General features: G+C 30.4%; 5 protein-coding genes across 5 annotated transcripts; 4 read left to right on the top strand and 1 right to left on the bottom strand.

The window, feature by feature from the left end:
• Positions 1–2256: 2256 nt before the first annotated feature.
• On the bottom strand, positions 2257–3869 carry OCT59_007648 (uncharacterized protein; the record flags this gene model as incomplete). The annotated part of the gene is made up of 2 exons (XM_066150142.1): positions 2257–2569; positions 2986–3869. The coding sequence occupies 2 exons, from the start codon at positions 3867–3869 to the stop codon at positions 2257–2259; spliced, it is 1197 nt and encodes a 398-aa protein (XP_065998829.1).
• A 383-nt stretch (positions 3870–4252) lies between these two features.
• Positions 4253–4776, top strand: OCT59_007647 (uncharacterized protein; the record flags this gene model as incomplete). The annotated part of the gene is made up of 2 exons (XM_025311788.2): positions 4253–4532; positions 4598–4776. The coding sequence occupies 2 exons, from the start codon at positions 4253–4255 to the stop codon at positions 4774–4776; spliced, it is 459 nt and encodes a 152-aa protein (XP_025168328.2).
• Positions 4777–6811: 2035 nt separating this feature from the next.
• OCT59_007646 (uncharacterized protein) lies at positions 6812–7650 on the top strand (the record flags this gene model as incomplete). The annotated part of the gene is made up of 2 exons (XM_066150130.1): positions 6812–7174; positions 7234–7650. The coding sequence occupies 2 exons, from the start codon at positions 6812–6814 to the stop codon at positions 7648–7650; spliced, it is 780 nt and encodes a 259-aa protein (XP_065998828.1).
• Positions 7651–7697: 47 nt separating this feature from the next.
• OCT59_007645 (uncharacterized protein) lies at positions 7698–8786 on the top strand (the record flags this gene model as incomplete). Its single annotated transcript, XM_066150125.1, has 1 exon — positions 7698–8786. One exon carries the CDS (start codon positions 7698–7700, stop codon positions 8784–8786), a length of 1089 nt encoding a protein of 362 aa, XP_065998827.1.
• Positions 8787–20614: 11828 nt separating this feature from the next.
• OCT59_007644 (uncharacterized protein) lies at positions 20615–21361 on the top strand (the record flags this gene model as incomplete). Its single annotated transcript, XM_066150116.1, has 1 exon — positions 20615–21361. The coding sequence occupies one exon, from the start codon at positions 20615–20617 to the stop codon at positions 21359–21361; it is 747 nt and encodes a 248-aa protein (XP_065998826.1).
• Positions 21362–25782: the final 4421 nt, after the last annotated feature.

The raw sequence follows: 25782 nt of genomic DNA, 5'->3' as shown, positions 1-25782 counted from the left end.
GTTTCTTATCTTTACGAACTAATTTGCTATTTATATCCAACTCATTTGATAGGATTCTAGAAGCGTTTATCTTTGATAAGGGTGAAATACAATGTGTTTCGCAATATGAAGTATATACCCTATAAAATTCTTGAACAGGCAGGTCGGTCATATAATTTTTCATTACAAGGTATGTGTCCTTTATAAATTGGAATAGCGGTGGAAGAGTTGAGATGATATGTTCCTGTTTGGATGTTGTCATAGGTGGCGGATTTCCATTGAAGTCTGGGTAAGCATCCGCGATGGCTCTCAAATAAGCATAGAACGCCTCACTGGCGCCTGGGTATTTCATAGCGTCACCGAGTTTTTTGAAATAGTTGAGGTCTCCCTTGCGGGATGGTGACACATCCAAGAACACTGTGCGCCTATCGTCATTCTCCACTCTGAGAGCATTTTCGTTAGTAAGGACGATAGTTGACATAAAGTTTTTGTAATGTGTTGGCGTCTTGTATTTTTCGTGGATTTCCATTATATCACTCGTTACTTTATCTTTCAAAGAGCGATACAGAGAATTCCACTGGCTTTTTTCTGTGGGCATTTCCTCGAGAAGAAGAAGAACCTTACCCTGTAATTGCCCATTGAAACTTCCAAAAATCGTCTGAGGATCGCTGGTCTTATAAACAAGTTGAGTGCCTAGGACGCTGCGCTGAATGAAATCTGTTATAATACCTTTGCCCCAACCCTGTCCGGATTTTAGATAGAGAATCGAGTACATCTTCCTTCCAGCTGCCACACCGGCTAACCACTTGATGATATACTCAGTGAGATTCCAATCACCCGAACACCAGATTTCCTGAATGTGAGAGAAGATAAATTTAACCGCGAGGTGAATTGTAGACTCAAAGGTGGATATTGGACGCAAGACGTGGAGAAATCCTGGGAAGATATTTAGATAGAGTTGGCCGGTTAAGGATCTGAAGATTCGCTGTTTATGGGGATCACAGGTTGCATTACATACATCGGTATTCTCGACCATAAACCACTTGTAGATGTTGAACTCGGTCTTTTGAGAGGGTCCTTGTTCAGGTTGTGTGTAGAATGCCTTCGTGATTGGACGGATAAGTTTACCAATATTTTTGTCAATAACGTGTTTCAAACTTTTACTATTCGGGTCCCACCAGAAAACCCCATGAGGATCTGCACAGGGAATGAAATAACTGCAAAGATACCTCTTGGCTTGATCGAGGTCACTTATACTCTTTGCAGCGACAATAAGCCGTTTAAGCTCATCGATACTGAAGGCTTTCTTTTGTTCACCGAATTTAGGGATAACTTGAGCTTGAGTGGTCATTTTTTCGTTCTGTCGAATCAGGATCTAATTTATAGTTACCTAATCTTCAATTGCCGAATATGTTTTTTCCAAAGATCCGCGCTCCTACCCGGTTATCCTCCTACAGATCTACAGGCCTTCTAGGGGTTATTAACCTACCTGTTCACTCGGTTTGTTATCTCACTGCCTCCAATAAGATAACGAACGGAATCCTGAAAGAGTAACGGATCGTAACGAATGTAACAGATCTGGGGGGGTAAAATCAAAACTTTTTTCTGAGGGGGTGTCCTCTCCTATTATTCTGAAATATCTGTTACATCTGTTACATCTGTTACTCCCTTCTGATTCTATCGTATTTTCCTCTCTTTTTCCTTATTTTATCTGTTTTTTAGTATATTTTTAGTAACAGATGTAGTAACGGATAGTAACGGATCTTGGGTAAGCCTGCCCCACGGAGGGGAGATGTAGGTACTGCGAGGCCACGAGGCCGAGGTGGGGTGAGCGCTAGCGAGACACACTACCAGCCCGACGACGCGGATTTGTCTATCCTGAAATTATAGGTTAAAATAAAGATTTTCCTGAACAGATCATGCTCAGAATTGTTTTTTTTTTTTTTTTTTTTTTTTTGTGGAGCTAATGACGTCACAAGGACGATTTTTATTAATTTTGTAGATAATAGGCCAGTGAGTTCAAAAAAACTCGGTGGCAACGAATCATACAAAAAATCTAAGTATACAACTAAACACGTAGAAGTATACCTACGATGCTACACGTTTACGAACAAATTACAAAAAAAGACTAAACTCCCACTCGTAAAGCAGAAAATCCACCCAATAAGCTAGAATAACTCCCACCTACCAAATGAATTACCGCCTAACAAGCTAGAAATGGCAAAAAAAAAAATAAATGAAAAATAAATTCTAAAACCTAAATTAATAAAAATATCTTTAAACTAATTTACGCAGCAAATCTAAAATTTCTGCTAAAACTTTATCCTTTGATTTACTACGGGACTTGTCCTTTTTGTTCTTTTGCCCATCAGGCTTTTTGGACGTCGTCTCTTTTGGTTTCTTCTTGGAATTCTTTGAATTCTGTTGAGTTTTTTCAGTCTTCTGACTTCTTGAAGTTCGATTTCGGTTCTTATTGGCTTTATCACCATGTGACCTTGTTGGTTGCGTTGGAGGAGCGTGCCGATTCCATGACAGATTATAATTTTCCCAAATTACCTGATTTTCTAATGCTGCGCGCATATCAACCCACCTTTCGAAAAAACCAAGTAACTTACGTTCCCCTCTTGCTGTTTGTATAATTTTAAAACTTTTCAATCCTTTTATCGCAGAAAGGAAAGAATGTGGGCGACGGTCAGTCCATAAGGCTGCTAGAGTCATTGAATCTGGTATCTTATGAATCGTAGCTTGGAACTTCTCACGTTGTTTTCTTTCTTTGAGAGTCCACCTTGCTGGAAACCATCGTACTGGTATCCCCCCTAAATCCGTAGTCCATACCGGATCTTCATTAATTTCGAATTGGGCTAACTGAAAGGTACTTAATTCTATCTTCAAACAGAGCGTTTGATATTTTCTTTGTGGCTTCGTTTGTAAAGAGATAGTTTTCCCCATATTAAAGTTAGTTCCTTCAGTATATCTTCAGGAGTCCAGGATACCGGAATGTCATACACCAAAATGTCTCTGACTCGCGATGTATCATCATCGGTAGGTATATGTCCAGTTATTACATTTTTAACCAAATTTTTATTCGACTTCTTTTTTTGCTTCGAAGACTTTGTCAAATCCACGTCCATATTTTCTTGTTGTATTACATGTTGCGGCTGTGTAATATCAACTATTAAGGGTGTGGCTGTGTTCAGATTGTGATCCAAAAGTGATTGATCGACATTAGGTTGTGTACCAGATGATTCTGCGATCGTCCGATCTTGAACATCAGAAGACTTATCGATCGGCCGATTTATATTCAAATCTCGATCATCATCCATTAGATCATCATCATCAGCTTCTAAATTCGGTTGAAAAGGTATTGCGTCATAATCTAACTCTTCTGAGTCAGAATTATTCGAGGAATCGAGTTGGGTTTTTGAAATCTTTTTTTTTGATTTTTTTGATTTTTTTGATTTTTTGGACTTTTTATAACTTCTAGGTAGAAATTCCAGCTGTCTTTCCAGTTCCTCCCGCTTTTTAATTTGTTGTTGTAATAGCATAGTTAAATTTTCATCATTTTCCGACTTCTTAGCTTGTACTGCGGCGAAGCCTTCTGAAGCGGAATACATAGCAACATGCAGGAAAAATGTAAAACTTTCTGGAGTCATTTGATAACGTAAAGCCCTTCCCTCCCAACTGTTAATATCTTCATCGTTTAGGCCAAAATTATTCTGTATTATATTACATTGAACTTCTGTATTTCGTCCTTTAAAAAATGAAGCATAAAGACTTTCACAATATTGTATATAATTGTGATATGTGTGTAATAAAAATGGTTTTTGTTCATGTTCTTTAGTCAAAAAATTATTTTCAGCTATTTTAATAGTAGTTCTAACGCTTTTCATAATAAAAAAACAAAAGTAAAAAATTTTTCATTTTTACTGCGGAATTGTTATGTTTTAATTATTTCAGGAAAAGAGTTTTTTTTTTATCATGCTCAGAATTGTACTGTAACACTAGTAAATCAGATGATAAGTTGTCATCTGACTAAATGACCAGCTGAAGTAAAAAATTTTTGTCGCGAACCAAAATTATTAGACAAAACATAGTCGTGTAAAAACCCATTTCTCTTACAAAAAACCCATTTCTCATATAACACCAAAATTTTTATCTTCCAGACTAACAAGTAGGTTTTTTTTTGAATATATATCAATAAAAAAGAAAGGACTCGTCAAAAAATTTTATATATATTTATTTATTTGGGTTAATATTGAATTTTTCAGGTATAATGGCTTATATATTACCTCCTACTCCAATTTCGCCCATAAGTTTTACCGAAGATATTTTACAATGCTTTATATGTAAAAAGACATTTAAATCTAAGCGAGGTTTAAGTCAGCATAAAGCAATTATACGCCAATATAATTCTTCTCGCGTAGGCTTTTACAAGCTTCCAAAAAATTTTATAAGTGAATTTAAAAAAACACTAGTTTTTTTAATTCATCGCCAACTTCCTTGTCATTTTACCAAAATTGGATTAAAAGCTGTCACTGTGGCCTGCACTGAAAGTCAGTTTTTTGCTACATTTGGTGGGAATATTCATCACTATTCTAACAAATCTCGTGTTTATAAGTGCATCTTTGGGGGCCAGATGCGTCAAGTAAGCTAGCGCAGGTCTTTGGTGATACAAATTGGGGAACCAAATTCTATCATGGAAATGAAGTAACTTCGGTGGTGACCAATCTTGATGATATAGATACAGAAGAAGAAAATCCTCTTGATCGGAAGCGAAAATTTAAAATTTATTCATAAAGGAACTCACGATATAAACGAGGACAAGTAATTATTGAATGGAAACCCTGACAAGAAAAGGATGTAAAGAGTAATAAATGTGAGGGTGGATTTTTACATATCCATTTCTGGATTACAAAAAAAAGAATAATAGATCATTAAGTAGATAAAATAAAAAAAAAGAAATGTAAAGAAATATATTTTTTTCCGGGTAAAAATAAAAGAAAAACTTTTTTTGCATGAGTAATAGGTTCAATTATAGAGAAAGCCAATAAATTAGGTATCTCCTTTCACCAGATTGTGTTACATCTTCAGTTGATCAATATTGAAAGAAGGTTACAAATTTAAAATAATTAAATATAGAAAATTTAATAGAACAAATTATTTATAATTTTTTTTCCGGCTAATGCATTTAATTTTTAAAAAGTACTATACATTACATGAATTGCATGTAGAAACTAGATTTGTATAAAATAAAAATAAACATATTAAAAAGACTTGGTTGTACAATCACCTAAATTAACGAGCTACGGTTTTGAATATACTAAAAGGTTTCGTTTGTGAAACAAAAGAATTCCCACCCATACATACTTGCACTCCCGCTTTTTATTAAAGTCTCAAAGTCCGGCTCGTAAGCTCATTAAAACTACAAAAAAGAAAAGAAAGAAAAAATGTTAATACGTTTCTCAAATCAAATAAAAAACCTCCCCCTCTTACACTTACTTTACTCACTCCTGCCTTCCATTAAATTCTCAAGTCCAGTTCGTTAAAGCTGGTATTCCTACAAAAAAGAAAGAAGAAACGTTAATACGTTTCTCAAATCAAAACAACAAAACCTCCCTTTTATACCTACTTACACTTCCGCCTTCCATTAAATTCTCAAGTCCAGTTAGTTAAAGCTGGTATTCCTACAAAAAAGAAGAAGAAACGTTAACACGTTTCTCAAATCAAAACAACAAAACCTCCCTCTTATACCTGTTTATACTTCCGCTTTCTATTAAATTCTCAAGTCCAGTTCGTTAAAGCCGGCATTTCTACAAAAAAGAAAGAAGAAACGTTAATACGTCTCTCAAATCAAATAAACAGAACCTCCCTCTCATACCTACTTACACTTCCACCTTCCATTAAATTCTCGTTAAAGCTGGTATTCCTACAAAAAAGAAGAAGAAACGTTAATACATTTCTCAAATCAAAACAACAAAACCTCCCTCTTATATTTACTTACACTTCCGCCTTCCATTAAATGCTCAAGTCCAGTTCGTTAAAGCTAACATTCCTACAAAAAAGAAAGAAGAAACGTTAATATGTTTCTCAAACAAACAATAAAAAATATATACATGTATATACTCAATATACATGCCCGTTCTTCCGTTATATGTTTAAAGCTGGCGTTCCAGTTCGTCGTTGATTGTCTAAATGATTAGGAAACATATATTTTAAAGTTTTTTTTTTTAAAGAAAAAAGTTTTCTATTTTGAAACGAAAAAAAAAGATTTTTAAAGTTTTTTTTAAAACGAAAAAAAAATGAAAAAAAATTTTTTAAAACAAAAAAAAAATGAAAAAAATAATTTTTTTTTAAAACGAAAAAAAAAGAAAAAAAATTTTTTTTAAAACGAAAAAAAAAAAAAATATTAAAAATTCCGGTTTTTTTCATTTTTAAACCAAAAAAAATATTTAAACCAAAAAAAAAAAATTTTCTTTTTTTAGCAAAATCGGCTGTTTGTTTGTAAACAAAAAAGGTAATATCAAACAATATGCTTACTATTTAAAAAAAACTTAATTATGAGTTGACGATATAATACTAAAAATAGATTTATTTATATAGTTATAAAGTATAATCGACAATAATAGTACGGATATAAATAAATTCGAGTATCACGATAGTGATGATTCTGGTTGCTTTTAAAAAAAGAAAAAAAAATTTTATTTATTTTTTTTTTATTTATTTTTTTCCATCTTATTACATTTACATTTTTATTTTTAAAGAATATTCTTATAAATTCTTAAAATTATTTTTTATTTGAATTTTACATTCTGTATTACACAGAATTTTAACAATGCCGAAAATTAAAGCTAAAAAAACTTGCGAAAACATTCCTAAAGAAATTACCGAATACCCCAAAACAAATGTTATATTATATACTGATGGCAGACGGAGCTATCATTATAGAGTTAAAAAAGAAGGTCTATATCTTCAACTTCCAATTTTAGCTTACTCTCAAGGGAAAAATAAATATAAAATTCCAGATTCTTATTGTGTTGAAACTACCTGGGGTCGAGGTAATAACAAGCAAACAGTAGAATGTTCTATCAATTATATAAGAGAAAAGCCATTTTTTAGGGTTATGTATGGGTCAAATTTTTCAGAAGATGTTTGCTCAAACACGTTTCCAACAGCAGCAGCAAATGCCGTTATACGAGTAAGTGTTAAATTTTTACTGCTAGAATTAAATTAATTATTAAAATATATTTTTTTTAGAAACTTTTTCCTAACAATGAAAAGACATTAATGTCAGGAATACATCTTTTTGGAATTCACTTAGAAACATTAAAGCAAGCCAGAGAGAGTAAAAGGGAAAGTAATAGTAATATTCAACTAAAACAAATAAAACCAATTGAGCATTGTGGCAAATCAATGATATATAAAAGACAACGCAAATTTGGGGATCAGTTGAAAGAACAGGTTCAAATTGAAGGAGCTAAGATTTATGGCAAGGATCAAGTAATTCTCAAGCAAATATCGTATAATGTTAAGCATATGGGCTTTCAAATTGCTTATGGATCAAAGGATGATAGAGAAAAAGAAAAAAAACTCACTTCAATAGTACAAGTAATTGACCAAAATTACATGTCTCGTGAGGGTTATAGGGCTTTAGCTGCAGTGGAACTGATTTAGAACGTGAATGGATAGTATCTGAACAACGACTTAAAATAACAAAAAATATGAATCAGAAAATTGAAATTACTCTTATTAATATTCCAATTATTCCAACTTTAGACGAATTAGATTTTGTTGAAAATTCAAATATTTTTGATTATGGGATAACTGATGAAATTAAAAACATTACAAATGGAGGGCATCGTAGTGCAAAAGATATTCTAACATATATTATACCAGCTCTCATCTTTAAAGGAGTATTGGATATAAGTAATCCAATAATTCATTTACGTATATCTGGAGATGGACGTAACGTAGGAAGGAAAATAAAACAGGTTATGATTACTATGGGGATTTTGAATGATGAACAAAACATTCACAAACCTGATCATCACTATACAACCATTCTTTTTCCAGGGATAGAGAGCTATGAACTTTTGGAAGTTATGATGTCACCATTCATTCAAGAACTAAATGATCTTAAAAATTATGGTTTAAAAATTAATAATATAATTTGGAAGTTTGAGTTGTACTTTAGCTCTGACTGGAAGTTTTTGTCTATATGTCTTGGATTTAATGCAGCTAATTCAAATTATTTTTGCCCATGGTGTCAGATATCCAAGCATGACCAAGTTAATAATCAAACTAATTGGAAGATTAGTAAAAAAATGGAGAAAATAAATGAATATCCAGGTCATAGTAAAAAGCCACTCTTTAATATGATTTCCTTAGATCATTGGATTCCAGATGAGCTTCATATTATGCTTCGAATTTTTGATCGTCTTTGGAGCTTAGTCTTGTCAGAATTAAAAGATGTTGATCAATTTGATAATGTATGTCGTAATGAAATTGTGAAAGAAATGAACAGAATTGGAGTTCGTTTTCAATTTTGGAAAGAGAATGGATCTAATACATGGAATTATACATCATTAATGGGTAATGATAAGTTAAAAGTTCTAAAAGATTTTAATTTAGGTCAAATATTACCACCTTCACGAGCCAAAAAAATTCGGGAGTTGTGGGATAGATTCAACCTAATTTACTCCAATCTTAAACTAAAAGATTATGACCCACACCAGTTTCAATTTGAAGCAGAAGACTGGCTGGAATTGTTTTTAACTCCAGATAGAGTTATCCCAAATTCAAATCGCTGAGATCCCCCAATTCCCTCTGTCATCAATTTACAGAGTTGCCACATCGAACGGGCATTCTCATGGTCGAACGAACGAATAATCGAACGAACGAACAATTAAACGAACAAGCAAATAATCAACGTCATAATTAACAAACAACATAATCAACGAACAATGTACAACAACATTCTTGGTTCACGACATAAATAGCATTAGTAATATAAAACATCAAACGATATAAAATAAAATTTAACTTCTCCAAATTTTCCCCAAATTATATCCACTTTTACCTTTAATTTCAAACTTCGATAGCTCTCGCTACGAATTATTACTTTTCAACGGTGTATATTTAATTCTTCTTAAATTTCCATTTTATTCAATTAAAATTAATTAAGCGAACATTAATTAAAGTTTAGGGCGAACCTATTACCTTTAATTAATATTAAACTTTACTAACAAATAATTAAATGAAACTTATATTTTTATTGAGTTCTGTGGATGAGAACTGTGGAATTACTTTGAATTCCGTTCTCTATATATACAATTTTTATGCTACTTTCTATTTTATCTATATACTATCTTTTATGTTCTTTACATATTATCTTTGAACTATCTTTCTAATATACTATCTATATTTTAAATATGCTATCTTTTAATATGCTATCTTTTAATATGCTATCTTTTTATATATGTTCTTTTTAATATATTATCTTTTACGTTCCATCTTTATACTATCTTTTTATATTATCTTTTACATTATTTTGTGTTCTTTAATCTTTCTGACATTATTTTATATGTTCTTTTAATTCGCTTTATGTGTTTTGCTTATAATCTATCTTTTGTGGCTTATAATTATTCTTTCTTATCGTTCTTATTGTTAAAGATTGCTAAGCCGCAATTGATCGACTCTATTTATCCTATTGGTTCCTTGTCAATCATTCAATAAATATTACATCATGTAGATCATTACTCTTCCTAAATGTTTATCCTTTTCGGCTAATTATTTATCCATTTACGCCAATCCACGATTAATTTGTTCGTTCTTAATATTTAATAATTACATTTGGTGGTTGAATTTTATCATCTTTTCGTGCTTGATATTCGACCGTTTACATTATCCCCCTCTTCGCTATTTGTGACCTCACAAATAACTTTAATAGAATCGAACTCGTGTCTTATCCATAATAATTTTAATCGAATCGAACTCGGGTCTTATCGAATACCTCTTTTCCTTTAATTACTATTTTTGGTGTAAATCCCCTTCGATCATAAAATTTCTTTAACCATTCTCCATTTTGTGGTGTTTTTAGTATTCTTCCGTCTAATTCTTTGAGTTTATACGCTCCATTTCCAAATTCTTCGTGAATTAAATATGGTCCTTTCCATTTGTTCTGCAATTTTCCCGACCATTGTTTCTCTCTCCATGCTTCATATAATAATACTTTTTCTCCTATTTCAAATTTAGGTTTTCTAATTCCCCTTTTGTCGTGTTGTTGTTTTTGTTTTTCTTGAGCTTCTTTCACATTTTCTTTTATTTTCCTTCTTATTACCGGTAGCTCTTCAATTAATACTTTTACTCTGTTAGCTAATGTTATTTTATTTTCGTCTTTATCCAATGGTAGTTTTGCTCTCCTTCCGTATGTCGCATAAAAAGGTTTAATCTTTGTTGATGATTGCTTCTTTGTTCTATATGCAAATAATACAGATGGTATATGTTTATCCCAATTTTCTTCTCCTAATTTGGCTAATCCTTCGCATAAAGTTTTATTGAATCTTTCGACCAAACCATTTGTTTGTGGCCTATATGGTGTACTTAATCTATGATTTATTCCACACCTTTCTACCAATTCTTCCATCATTCTATTGTTAAAGTGAGTCCCTCTATCACTAATTATTTTCTTTGGACACCCATGTCTACAAATTATGTCCCTCCAAATAAATTCTACTACCTCTTTCGCTGTAGCTTCTTTTAGTGGTGCGGCCTCGGGCCATTTTGTAAAATAATCCATTGCTACTACAATGTACTTATTTCCCTTTTCTGTCTCTTTTAGTGGTCCAACTATATCTATTCCAATCATCTCAAATGGTTCATTTACCTTTATCGGCATTAATTCGTTCTTTCCTCTTGGTTTTCCTCTCATTTGACAATTCCAGCACATTCTTACATATTCTTCTACATCTTCTTTCATATTTTTCCACCAATAATTTTCTCTTATTCTATCTAATGTCGCTTCTATCCCAAAATGCCCTGATAATTCATTATCATGCATCATGTACATCAATCCCTCGTATTCATAATCCCTGATTACTCTAAATTTGTTTTGTCCTTTTATTCTATATAAAATTCCCTCTTTTAATTCATACTTATTTTCTTCTTTGATATTGTCTATTATTCTTTTGTAATTATTTTCTTCCATAATATTTCTTTGTATATTTCCGTTCTACCTATGGCTATCTCTATTTTTATTATCTCCTCCTGTATTTCTTTAATTGATGATTCTTCCCTTTCGTTCCAATCGTCAATTTTATGTTACCTAACTTCCTGTTTTTATCCTTTAATTTGATAATTTCTTCTTGAATATTTCTTAATGCTTCAATCAATGCTTCTATCTCTGAATCCGTTGTTTTTATTATTTGTTCCATATTTTAATTCTGTACTTTTCTCCATTTTTCCACCTCTTTAAATACTTTTCTCCAACTACTATTGTCATTTTTAACTTTTACTCGACTGTATCTTTTGGTATCTTTGTACACACTCTGATTTTCTTCAAACATCTTAACCATGTCCAAATATTCATTCTTCTTTAATGTTGGGTATGATGATTTTTCCATTTTCTCTGTTTCTCTTCCAATATAATTTTTCCAACATACATCGCCATCTTTTTCTAAGAATATCACTATTGATTTATCTATCGTTTCTTTCAATCTGAATATTTCTTTTTCCATCTCATGATTTCCATGTGGAGTAATTAATCTCCTGTCGAAACTTTTCGTCTTCTGATAATAATATTCACAATATGGTGATTTGTCTAAAATTATTATATCTGTATCTTCATCATATTCTAACATTCTTTTGTTTATTTGTTCTACTACTTCTTTTCTAAATTTCCATTCCGTCTCCATCTTCGATTCATAAAATTCATCTTTGTCTTTTCTTCTTCTTTTATAAGTATTGAATCTTACTTTTAATCCTTGTTTTTCCCATTCTTTAATTAAATTTTGTACTATACTTGTCTTTCCTAATCCGTCTACTCCGTCGATTATTACTATTTCTGGTTGATCCTCTACTATCTTTAATAACCTACTTAATGCGTCGGCGTTCGTATTTTCTTTTCCCGACCTATGTATTACTTCAAAATTATATTGCTGTAATTCCATCACCCATCTTGCTCTTTTTCCTTTTGGTATCTTTGCATTCATTAATCCTTTTAATGCACTGTGATCTGTTATTACTTTAAATTTTCTATCGATTAAATATTTATGAAAATGTTGAATTCCCCAAACTATTCCTAAACATTCCAATTCTGTTATCGGATAATTTTCTTCTGCTGGTAATAAACTTCTACTTGCATATGCTATTACTACTTCTTTTCCCTTTTCATCTTTTTGACTTAATACTGCACCTAATCCTTTTCCTGATGCATCTGTTATTAATAAAAATTCTTTCTTCCAATCTGGATGTCGCAATATTGGATATTGTATTAACTTTTCTTTCAATTTTTCAAACGCTTCTTGTTGTTCTCTTCCCCAAATGAAAGGTATTCCCTTCTTTCTCAAATCACTTATTGGTCTTGCTATCTTTGAAAAATTCTTCACAAATTTTCTGTAATATGAACAAAGTCCCAAAAATGATCTTACTTCTTTCACTGTTGTTGGTGCCTTCATTTCTTTTATCTTTTCTATCTTTTTATCGTCTGGCCTTAATCCATCATTTCCTACTATATGTCCTAAAAATTCTATATTTCTTTCCAAAAATCTACATTTCTTTAGTTTTATTCCTCGTATTAATTCTTTCACTTTTTCTTCACTTTCTGCTATCTTTTCTTCTTCATACAATAATTCCTTGAACTTTCCTATTGCTTCTACTTCTGCTCTTACAGCCCTAATTTCTCCTAATGCAACCCTATACCATTGCCAAAATTTTTCAAATCTTCTTTCAACATCCCAATCTTCTAAAATATATTTGTGTTCTATTAATTCGGGATTTCCAATTAATCTATCAAATACTTCGTTCTCTAGATTTCTTTCAATACAATCTCTTACGATTACTAATATAATTGTTCGTAATCCTTTCTCTTTTATTTTCGGCTGTATTCTATATCTTATTGATTCTGTTATTCTATCCATTATATCCCTACATTTTCCTTTATGTATTGTATCTTCTCTTTCCGAATTATTCATACTTAATAAATCTAATACTCCCTTAATCGTCACATCATTATATATTATTATTGCATCTTCAAATTTAAATAATGCGTCCCAAAATTTCTTGAATACTATTGGTTCATTTACTATCGGATAACATAATTCACAATTTAAACATTCGTCCAATTCTTCCGTTCCTACTTCGTGTTCCTCTTTATGTGTTCTATATTCACTTTCCCATTGATGATACCATTCCATTGTATGCCTTAGTTAAATTGCCATGAATATCCATCCAGAATCTCAATCGGACTCCTCCCTCTATATATATATTTCACCCTTAACATTTCTATTTTCAATCTTTTAAACATTCTTTTATCTTTAAATAGGTTGCTTCTTTCAATCTTTAGATTCCATCCTTCAGTTTTATGTATTCGCTACGCCATATTTTACTATTAATTTTTACTGCGCCTCAAAATTTCAAAAATTATTCTAAGTCCACGATCTCCTCAGACTGCGGAGGTTGTTACTGTGCCACAAAGTTTATCTTTTGTCACCAAGATCCATAATCTCACATATCACATTCTAAAATTTATCCCCTATCACCGTGATTCATAATTTCACATATCACATTCTAAAATTTATCTTTTATCGCCGAGATTCATAATTTCACATATCACATATCACAAACTCCAAAATTTTCATAACTTTTAAGGTTTGCGAATCTTCAATCTTTCTTATTGTCCACATAAATCCTTCTTACTATATATTCTATATTATATAAATTAATCTATGATACACAAAATGTCGTTCTTTTCAAATAAATGTCGTTCTTTTCAAATAAATGTTCTTTTCCAAATAAATATTCTTTTTCAAATAAATGTCCTTCTTTTCGGATTTTACTCTATTATTAAATACTGCACGTAATATTCATTATACGGCTCGTTAATATGTAAATATCCTTCTATTTTATCTTCTTTTAACGGAACATTGTAATGAGAACGTGAACTAGAACACTACACCAGGAACCTTCATCTGAAATGTAGCCTAGGACCTGTAACAATACAACGTATCCATTTTTTCCTCCTTCGTTGGCCGACTTGTCTCTTAACGGGTGAATCTAACCTTCCAAAATCCAGTTTCAAAAGTCATCAGCTATCCATAAAACTCATCTAAACCAACTTATCTTTCCTCAAATTGGTGGACCTATACTGGGCTTATCTCTATCTTTTTCCCATTGGGTAAAAGCATGATAGTTTACAGGTTTGTCCCATTTTATCCATTCAATATTTCTTGATAGTAGGTGTCTTTACAATTCTCATTCCCCATCCCCAAAGCAATTTGCGCATTATTGAGCTGGGTATCCAGATTTGACGTAACCCATACGTTATAATCTTTAATGTCGAAGAATAAAAATTTTCCAATCTTGAGCATTTATCCAGAATTCAAACTCAGAGGTAACCCATACCACACAGATGAACCCCGAATAATACATTGGTGTTCTCCCATTATTAATCTTTATTCCAAAATTCATCTTTTGCTTCCACATCTCCTTATGAAATTTCCCAGGTACTTTATTCCCGAAAGAAATATTCTTGTGCTTTCTATCAATTAAGTGATTACTTGCACAACTTCAAACTCCAATCTTTCACCTTTTCAAGTTTTTAACTCAATTAAATCCTTATTGATTTATTGGTTCCTTTTGAACTCGTCAAAACCTGAAATCTAAAAATAAATTCTAAAATAAAATATTGATTAATAATACCTATCAGTGACTTACTAACGAAATTAAATTTTCATATTCATTATAACAATAATCATGTGATGATGATCATTTCCTTTCTCGGAGCATGCACCATATGAGATCCCCCAATTCCCTCTGTCATCAATTTACAGAGTTGCCACATCGAACGGGCATTCTCATGGTCGAACGAACGAATAATCGAACGAACGAACAATTAAACGAACAAGCAAATAATCAACGTCATAATTAACAAACAACATAATCAACGAACAATGTACAACAACATTCTTGGTTCACGACATAAATAGCGTTAGTAATATAAAACATCAAACGATATAAAATAAAATTTAACTTCTCCAAATTTTCCCCAAATTATATCCACTTTTACCTTTAATTTCAAACTTCGATAGCTCTCGCTACGAATTATTACTTTTCAACGGTGTATATTTAATTCTTCTTAAATTTCCATTTTATTCAATTAAAATTAATTAAGCGAACATTAATTAAAGTTTAGGGCGAACCTATTACCTTTAATTAATATTAAACTTTACTAACAAATAATTAAATGAAACTTATATTTTTATTGAGTTCTGTGGATGAGAACTGTGGAATTACTTTGAATTCCGTTCTCTATATATACAATTTTTATGCTACTTTCTATTTTATCTATATACTATCTTTTATGTTCTTTACATATTATCTTTGAACTATCTTTCTAATATACTATCTATATTTTAAATATGCTATCTTTTAATATGCTATCTTTTAATATGCTATCTTTTTATATATGTTCTTTTTAATATATTATCTTTTACGTTCCATCTTTATACTATCTTTTTATATTATCTTTTACATTATTTTGTGTTCTTTAATCTTTCTGACATTATTTTATATGTTCTTTTAATTCGCTTTATGTGTTTTGCTTATAATCTATCTTTTGTGGCTTATAATTATTCTTTCTTATCGTTCTTATTGTTAAAGATTGCTAAGCCGCAATTGATCGACTCTATTTATCCTATTGGTTCCTTGTCAATCATTCAATAAATATTACATCATGTAGATCATTACTCTTCCTAAATGTTTATCCTTTTCGGCTAATTATTTATCCATCTACGCCAATCCACGATTAATTTGTTCGTTCTTAATATTTAATAATTACATTTGGTGGTTGAATTTTATCATCTTTTCGTGCTTGATATTCGACCGTTTACATCGCATTGAAAAAGGATTGTACAGTCCAAGTGCAATTACTCCATACATACATGTTCTTGTGTATCACATATCCGAGTTTATGGAAATTCATAAGCAATGGGGTGTAAAGGCATTTTCTTGCGCGCCTGTAGAAAAAAAAAATCATCAACAAGTTACTTATTTTTTTAGACAATCTTTTAAAGGTGGGGGTAGTAAGCATAAGTCAGTTATAAAAGAGATCCTAGAATACGAAAGTAGATCTCTTTTTTACCTATTTGATGATGTTGTAACTTCTACACCAAAACCAAAGAAACTCAATATTTTTTAAAGATTATTTAGTATTTATTGTATAGTGACCGATATATGTATGTATGGTGATCAATGTATGGTGATGTATGTATGGTAGTTATTCCGTTTTGTCCCATACATGTATGTTTATTGCAAATCATGTATCACAATTGTCGCATAGGTTACTCCACTAAATTTTATTGGCAGAAATCTTGTGACTTAATTTTTATGCAGTTAATGTTTTAATAGATTCGCAATACGCAAATAGAGGTAAATTTTTTGGTGTCTTTTTTTATTTGAGAACATTATTATTAACAATACTCTTTCCTTTTATTTTTAGGAATACTTTGGACTTCAGTATGAACCTTGAAATCGCAAGTTGGAAAGGTGAGTGTCCTGTTTTTTCGTTTCAGTATCTTTTTTGTTAACGCTATTGTTCTTTCTTCTTTAGAGCTTTGATATGGACTTAGAAAAATTGCAAGTTGGAAAGGTGGGTATCGCGTTTTTTCATTTTAATGTTTTTTTCTTTATTTGAGAACCTTATATACATTATTTTTCTTTTTCTTTTTTAGAAACACTTTGAACTTCGGTATAGATCTTGTTGGAAAGGTAATTTTTGCATTTTTTTATTTCAGTATCTTTTTTCTATTTGAAAACGTTATTAATAATATTTTTTTTTTTATTCTAGAAATACCTTGGACTTCAATATGAATTTCACAAATAGTTTGCATCTTTTTTTTAATCTTAGAGCGTCATTAATGTTCCTCCTTTTTTTTAGAAAGCTTTTGGTTGTGTTTCTTGATTTGATTCTTGGAATTTAACCTTGATCATGTCTCTTAATCTTAGCTTGTTTTGTACTTCTCGTGGTTGGTTAAAATAGTTATTATAATGAAGGGTTATCTTTAGGTTCAATGAGATAAATAATTTTATGCTAGTTGGATGATTTTTTTTATTTCATGTTACTTCTTTTTATTGTTGGAATTCCTAAATAAAAGAAAAAAAAGAGAATGTTAGTGATGTTCCCAAATTAAAAAATAAAATACCAAATAAAAAAAAAATAAAGCAAAGATACACATTTTGCAATTTCAAACTCCAAGTTTAAAGTAGCATATGCGATGAAAAAATATCATGCGCAATAAGTGCGTCATCCCTATACACCACTGTATCATGTGATTGTATAATCGCATTAATAAATTGGTGCGCCATGCATTTTTTACGAAAGTTCCAATTCAAAAGATATGCTGATAAACCATTAATTATATATGGAAATCTTCCTTATGAAGCGCTCGAAGTTATTGTTGAAAGATAGAGAATATATTTCTGTATCTGATATTCATAGTATTGCAATGCTTATGTGGAAAATTCATCTGGACAACCAGGTCCTAAGTCGTTCCTAGAAAAATAAAAAATAAACTATAAATGATCCATATGATATTATCGCAAGTGCGATAAACTATAAATTGTATTGAAATGCGGGATCAACGTAGCCATTACAAGAAATAACCGGAAGTATTTTTTCAGAATGTTTGCTTCTAAGTTGATACCTCGACAAGACAAAGAAAAGTTTAGTTGGCAAGTAATAAAAAGACTGGGCGAAGAAAATGGAATAAAAGATAGTGTGACAATTAAAGAAAATATCGACAAATATGGCAGAATTTTCAGAAAATAGTTAGGGTTAACAAAATTAAACATATCTTAACAACGAAAGAGATGCGATGAAGGCGGTATTTGTATCACCAACATTAACGCCTTTCTATTTATTTATTTATTGTTTCTGGCCTTCTCTCGAAGTGAAATATAACGGTGTAACCCGAGAAATCAGGATGATCACGTGAGCGGATGAATAAAAGACCGAATGGAACAAGGATAAATAATTAACCGATAAAATAATATTTATAGTTTAGTTTAGTTTAGTCACAAGATAGTCATATGATAATATATCTTTATTTTCTTATTGTTCTTAAATTTTTATTAGTAGAAAAGTTAGAAGTGGTAGAAATAGTTTTCTTAAAAATGTATAAATATAGGTGGGATTCGTTAGGAATTCCGCAGTCAGTTTTGACTCAAATTTAATAAAATAAATATTAATTATTAAAAGTTATCTTGAATATGCTCATTGTACGCTTGAGAATTAATTAATATTATTATTAAGTCCAGAAAAGTAAAAGTAAAAGGAGTTATTCTCGTTTTATTGTATGAAATATAAGAAGTTAGGAGAACTCTCGCAGTTTATAAGAAATAAGATGGTAATATTTGAAAGAATAAATATTACAGGCAACATAATATTGTGAGAATATTATGAATGAGTGGTAGTATTGAGAATAAATACTACGGATATATGAGAAAGAAAGCGAGAAGTTAAAAGAAAAATAAAATCTAAACCAAGCAAAGTAACGAGAAATAAGTTAAATGAGAAAGATGTGTTTATCCACGGGTGGCAGACGTGGGTGACAATTTGGTGCAATGCTCTCGAGAAAGGAAATGATCAATAAAGATTAAAAGAAATGAAATATGATCATTCTGACTATTTTCATATAGTTAGGTACCTGTATGGTATTCCTGGAGGATCTGGACTTGAGTATAAAAAGAAAAAATTATTAAGTGTACAATGAGAAATAAAAGAAGTACAAGTAATGAAGGATAATCAAAGCGTGTATTGCTTGTGATTAGGAGATTTATCAGGAAATTATGAAGTTTATTATAAGAAGTTGAAAGAAGTATATGTTAGTATGAAAAAGGACTAACAAGAAGTGTATGTTAGTATGAAAAAGGACTAACATGAAATGAAAGAAATACACTAGACGATGTATAAGCCTGATAAATAAGAAATAAAAAGTTGTTAATGACAAACCTAGAAACTATCATACTTCGATATGAAGGTAGAGATAAGCCTAGTATAGGTTATTGGAAGTAAAAGGAGATAATTCTATAAGAATTATTGGAGTTAAGTTAGTCACGATAATTGACTATAAAAGAAAATATGACCGTATTGAGATTTCACGGTAAGAAAGTAAATCTAATAAAAGAAATAATGCAAAAGTTGCGGGTGAACTATAAACCCAAGAGGTTGTGTGGGAACCTTACAAGAAAAACACTAGTGGTTATGTGGGAACCTTTAAAGCACTATAAGATTGTAAGTTGTGGGTTAAGCTGTAATAAACCCTCTAGATTGTAAGTTGCGGGTTAAACTGTAAGAAACCCCCATTATTAAGATTGTAAGTTGTGGGTTAAGCTGTAATAAACCCTCTAGATTGTAAGTTGCGGGTTAAACTGTAAGAAACCCCCATTATTATTATTGTACGTCGTGGGTAAAGCGGTGTTAAACCCTCATATTAATTTATTTTTGAAGAAACTTGCTGGTCAAGTAAGAGAATAAAAATAGTTGTGTCACCAGGGGCGTTAGTCAACAGAAATTTTAGTAAGTTGATCGCTTAAAAATCCGTGGCTATCCAGCTATAATAAAAGAAAGAATGATGTTAATGATTATGAGAAGTATAATAAAAGAATTGTATCAAGTATGAAATAAAAAGAAATAGTATTGTTGAATATTTGATGTTGTAAGAATGGAGTTATAAAAATTAAATATGAGTCCAAGGTTTAAATGTAACAACTATATGTTGTTGGTATAATGGTAAGTGTTTGAACAATTGGGCTTATGATCTTCAGTTCGATTACAAATGTGAGTGAATAAAATGAGATTATACTGCGGCAAGTCACGTGAGTAATACAGATCATGTGAGTAGTACAAGGCACAGTAAAAGAATTGGAATGTTATACAAGTCACGTGAGTGATACAGATCATGTGAATGGTATAGGGCACAGTAAGAGAAAAGTTAAGAAAGAAAGTAGAAAGGAATTAAAGAGCGAAAGAAATAATTAGAGAAAAGGAGATTGAAGTTGAGAAATAAAGAATTATAAAAGAAATAAAGAATTTAATGAAATACTGAGAACGGTTGATGGAACAATAAGAATGAATAACCAATAGAATAATAGGAAAATATCAAATTAAGAGTATATATATAGTTGCCCCTGGGCAGGGACGACTGACTAATAAAATAATAAATAAATAAGAAATAATAAATCATGAAATTAAAAGTTAAAATATCAAAAGGAGAATTGAGAAAAGTTGAAGAAAAACTAAATGATTGTATTGAAGTGGAATTTTATGATGAAAATGACATGAGACTAAAGAATTGGATTGTCACATGCGAGATAGTTACTGAAAGAATATTTAACGAAGAAAAAAATTGAACTTGATGAAGATATGATAGAAGAAAGTGATAATAGTTCAGGAAATAGGAATGTTAATGATGAGTCAGAATTTAATATAGAAAAAGATGAGAATAACAAAAGTAATGATGAGAATGATAATGATAATATAGTAGTAGATGAAATAAATAATGATGGAATAGCTGATGAAGAAAGATCAGAATTAATGGAAATAGATGACAAGAATGATAAGGTTAGAGAAAAGGAAGAAGATAATAGTAGTGAGAAAAACGGAACTGATGATAGTGAAGAAAATGAAGACATAGTTAGATCAGAAAATTACCAAGTTCTAATGATTAGATTAAAACATAAGAAGGAAGATATTGACGAAGAAATGTTAGAAAAGGAGAATGGAGGACTATCGTTATTACAATTATGTCATAAAATGAGAAGGAATAATCAGATGTTATTGGAAATACATTATTATTTAGGAAAAAGGTTTGAAGAAAGATTAGAACAAGAAATTAATAAGCGAAAAGGGAAAAATAGAAAAAGGAGAACAGATAAAGAGGAACGAGAAAAGATATATAAGGAAATGTTGGAAACAGATGTAGTAAGAACAAGAAAAGGATTAAAAAGAATGATGGAAAAAGCAGAAAAAGTTTGTTTATTAGTTAATAAGATAGGAAAGAAAAGAGTATTCGAAAGTAATTGTGATATTACATCAGTAGATAGTTGTACTAAGAAAGAAATAACAGAAATAGCGGAAGATCTTATAAGAGGACAAGAAATAGAGGAATGAAAGGTCAAAATATAGAGATTAAAGTCTGAGAACCTTGAAATGTTTAAAATAAAGTTATAAAAAGGGCAAAATTTGTACCGTGAAAAGAATATGAAGTATATATATTTTAAGAAGTAATACAAAAGATTAAAATGGAAATACCAATATTTTATGGTGTAATAGGAGAAAATCCAAAAGAATGGACAAATCAAGTAGAAAAATATCTGTCAAAGATAGGAATTAAAGACGATAGAAGAATATTTAAGATTGCAAAGACATATTTGTTAGGAAATGCGTTACAATGGTTTGAAAATGAAGGAATGTGTATTACAGATTGGGATAAAAATGAGATCAAATGGTTGAATTTAAAATTTAGAATAATTGATAGATATTCGAGTGACAATAGAAGCTAAGTAATCAATTATTATAAAAGTAGAAGGAAATGGATAATGACAAAATAAAATAATAATAAATGAGAAATTCTGAGTAAAATACAGGAAATGAAAACAATGATATTTGAAAATATAAACGAAAAAGGTTTTATTAGAATAGACGGTGAAGTAAAATGTAAATATTGCAAAAAAAAATAGAGAATGTAACATTACAAGAAATTAATTATTTTGAAGTTAGGGAAGAAAGCGAAGAAAGTTTAAGAAATAAAATAGAAACGTTATGTAAAGAATACTTTCGAAAAGGAATGGGATACCTTAATGAATATGAAGAAAGATGTGAACACAAAAATATGAATATATTGCGAATAGGAGAATGTAAAATAGCCGCATACAGGAATAATCAGAAAATTTATGAACAGACAGAATATAGGAATTGAAGAATAAGATGAATATTAAAGGACGAAATAAATATACAAAAAGACGTTAGAAGATAATGGGTGGAATAAAAGAATATCATAAGAAGAATAATAAGCGTGAAGAAATCAAGCGGTTAAGATGGAAATACAGGAAAAATGTAAATAATAAGAATTTAGAGACAAATAGTTGTCCAGAAAGACGTTAAACTAATTAGGAATTAATGAAGTTGGAAGAATATCAAGTTATAAGTAATAGAATACTATGTGATATAAAATATAATAAAGAAATGTAGTAGAAAGTTGTAAACATGAAAATATAAAAGAAATAAAGATTGAAATGATAAACGAATAAATACTATATGAATAAAAATATAAATAGACGGGAAATATGAAATGAAATCATTTTGCAAGTAAATAGGTAAATAAAATAAATCAAGATGTCTGAAATATACGATGAATTAGAAGAGATCAAAAATAGACACGAAATAGAAAAACATAATGAATCGAGGAAGGAATATCAAGTAGATCCTTCATGCCTGAAATGTTATAGTATTGATGAAATAAAGATAGAAGATTGGTTTAAAAGATTTTGGAAAATTTTTCAAAAAGTAATATTAGAAGCAATGAGTTATAACAGAAATACGTATATGAAATTAATGGAATACATAATACTAACAAGAAAGGATGGGGAAGAAAATTATCCATCTAGTAAAAAGAAAAGAAATAAAGAATTTGAGAGAATGAGAAAAGAAGGAGAAAAACTGTTGGATGTAGTCGTAAGATCAATAAGGTATAGAAATAAACCGGACTACAGAAAAATAGGAATTATATCAGTAATAAAAGTAATATGTGAACATTACATACTGAATGAAGATAATGAACTTATATTAGATGAACAAACAGAAGAGAATTTATTAGGAAATAGGGAATTGTTAACATATAGATATATTATAGAAGATGATGAATTAGATATGAGATTTGCAAAATTTGAGGAATGGTTAGAAAAAACAGAACCAATAACCATTAAAAACAAAGGATATAGCACAATGAGATATTTCAAGGAAATATTGCATTTAGAAGAAAATATAGTAGAAGAAGAGAATAGAGAGAAAGTCAGAAAGTTTCAGAAAAGTATAACATATCAATGGTGGGATGGAAATAAATACCCGAAACCATGGATAGATGATGACATAACAGATAAGATAATAAAGAAAATTGTAGAAGCAAAAGGTTTTGTTGAAGAACAAAGTGATGTAGGAGAACTGGAAAATTCAGATGATTTGGGAGAATCAAGTTCGAATGAAGGAGATGAACATATAGAGAGAATATACAGAAATTATTGGTTAGAAAATGGTTATGAAATTGATACTGAAGAGATAAGGCGAATAATAAATTTCAGAGTGGAATATGAAATAATGAAGACTAAAGAATTTATGAGTTTTTACAAAACTATTGAAGAATTAGATGACGAAAGAATAGAAGAAGAGTTAAGAATATGGCATTATATGTATACGATAGAATGCCCAATGTGCAATAAAATAATATTAAAGAAAGAAGCAATAGAAGCGGTAGAATACAATAAAGAATTTATAGAAAAGATATGTAAAAATTGTTATGAAAAAGGACCAGAAAATGTAAAAGATGAGAATGAATTGGATGATGAAACAGAAATAGAGAAAAGGTTAGAACAGTTAAAAAATCTAATCAAAGTTTTAGAAATTGAAGTTTCCGATGGAGGATTATTAAGATTAATGAGTATGGGATATAGAGATGTTGATATATTAAGTGCAGACTTTATAAGAAAATTTCAAGAATATAAAAATGAATCGGAAAAAGAAATAAAGAGAATATTAGATGAATACTTAAAGAAATTTGAAATTGAAGAAAGTGAAGAGGAAGTTGAAGAAGAAAATGATGATACAGATAATTCAGAAAAGATTGGAGAAATATTAGATCCAGAAGAATACGAGATTTGGGAAGGAAATTCTAAAGACCTCAATGAAAATGAAGTTGAAAATAATAATGAAAATGTTATAAATACAGGAGGTTTTGACTTAAGTCAAAATTCAGATTCGAATAATTCGTTGAATATTAGGGATTCTGATATTGAAAATTCTGATACAGAAAGTGAACTATCTGATTATAATTTACAGGATTTATTTCAAGAGAATATATTATTGAATATGGCAGAAAGAAATCACATCAGAGAAGATTTGAGAGTATTTGGAAATATAATGTTAGGACATGATATAGGAAATGATTGGAATGCTTTAGTTCCACCAGCAAATACGATATTTGGAAGAATTAATCAAGTTGAAACAAGAATTGGAAATTTGACAGGACCAGTGAATAGAGCAGCGAAAGTAGGAGATTTACCATTATATTATGGAGGAGATCAAGATCCATATGAGTGGATTAGAGATTTTGAGGTTGTTTGGAACGCAAATGGTTATCAAGAAGGAGCTAATCAAATAGATAAAATAAGAAAAGCAGCAGCATGTATGCGAGGAGAAGCAGCTGATTGGTATGAAGGCAAACAAGGAGATATACAAAGATGGGAGGACAATGGTCATAACCATGGGAATAATGATTTTACTAAAATACTGAAGGAACATTATGCAAGCGATGTTAGAAAGAATCAATGGATTAGAGAGTTACAAACGATTAAACAAGAAATGAATGAGAAAGTAGGAGCATATGCAAGCAGATTCAGAAAGTTAATAAGAAAAGTAGCACCAGGAGTTAATGATTTAGGAGAAATGTATAAAATTAACTATTTTATTCAGGGACTGAATCCAGTTATGATATCAAGAGTAATGGAAACAGCACCAGCGACGTTGGATGCAGCTGTTGAAAGAGCTAAAATTATAGAGACAGGAAATCAAATGATGATACAAAGTATGATGAATCAAAGTTTGTTGAATCAGAATAATATTCAGAATAATAATATTCAAGATATTAGACAAAACAGTGATAAAAGAAATGAACAAGAAAATAAGTTTAACAAACCGTTAAAGGAAGATTGTGAGGACGATTTAGTGGAAAAATTAGAGAAAATGAGAATTGCCAAATTGGAAAAACAAGTACGAAATATGGAAAGGGAGTTGAATAATAATGGGAATAGAAACCAATTGAATCAGAGAAGAAATAATGGAGCACCGATTAATTATGATGAAATAACTTGTTTTAGGTGTAATAGAAGAGGTCATTTTGCGACTAGATGTCCATTAGGAAATAATATCAGAAGAAATGAGAGAAGAGTTAATTTAATGGATATAGAAGACCATGAAGAAGATTATGACTACGAAAATGAAGAATCAGATGATGATTACGACTATGAAAATAATGAATATGATGATCCACAATTGTATAATTACAATCGTGATTTGTATGAAAAAGATAACCCAGTACAAGAAAGAAGGAGAAGTAATAGAATAAATCCTAAACAAGGATGGAAAAATTTTGGAAAGCCAAATTTAGACAAAGAGATTGAGGAAAGAGGGAAAGAAGAATATAAATATAGAAATAGAAGAGAAGTTCCGATGGAAGAATATGTGGAGGATGAGCAACCAATGTATAATAGACCAATAGGACCAGACAATACGAATATCCCAAAAAGATATAAATGGAGTAA

This window comes from Rhizophagus irregularis, chromosome 15 (assembly GCF_026210795.1).
Source record: "Rhizophagus irregularis chromosome 15, complete sequence".
Classification (NCBI taxonomy): Eukaryota; Fungi; Glomeromycota; class Glomeromycetes; order Glomerales; family Glomeraceae; genus Rhizophagus; species Rhizophagus irregularis.
The sequence above is the reverse complement of the archived record's forward strand: the minus strand, read 5'-3'. Positions and strand labels throughout refer to the sequence as shown.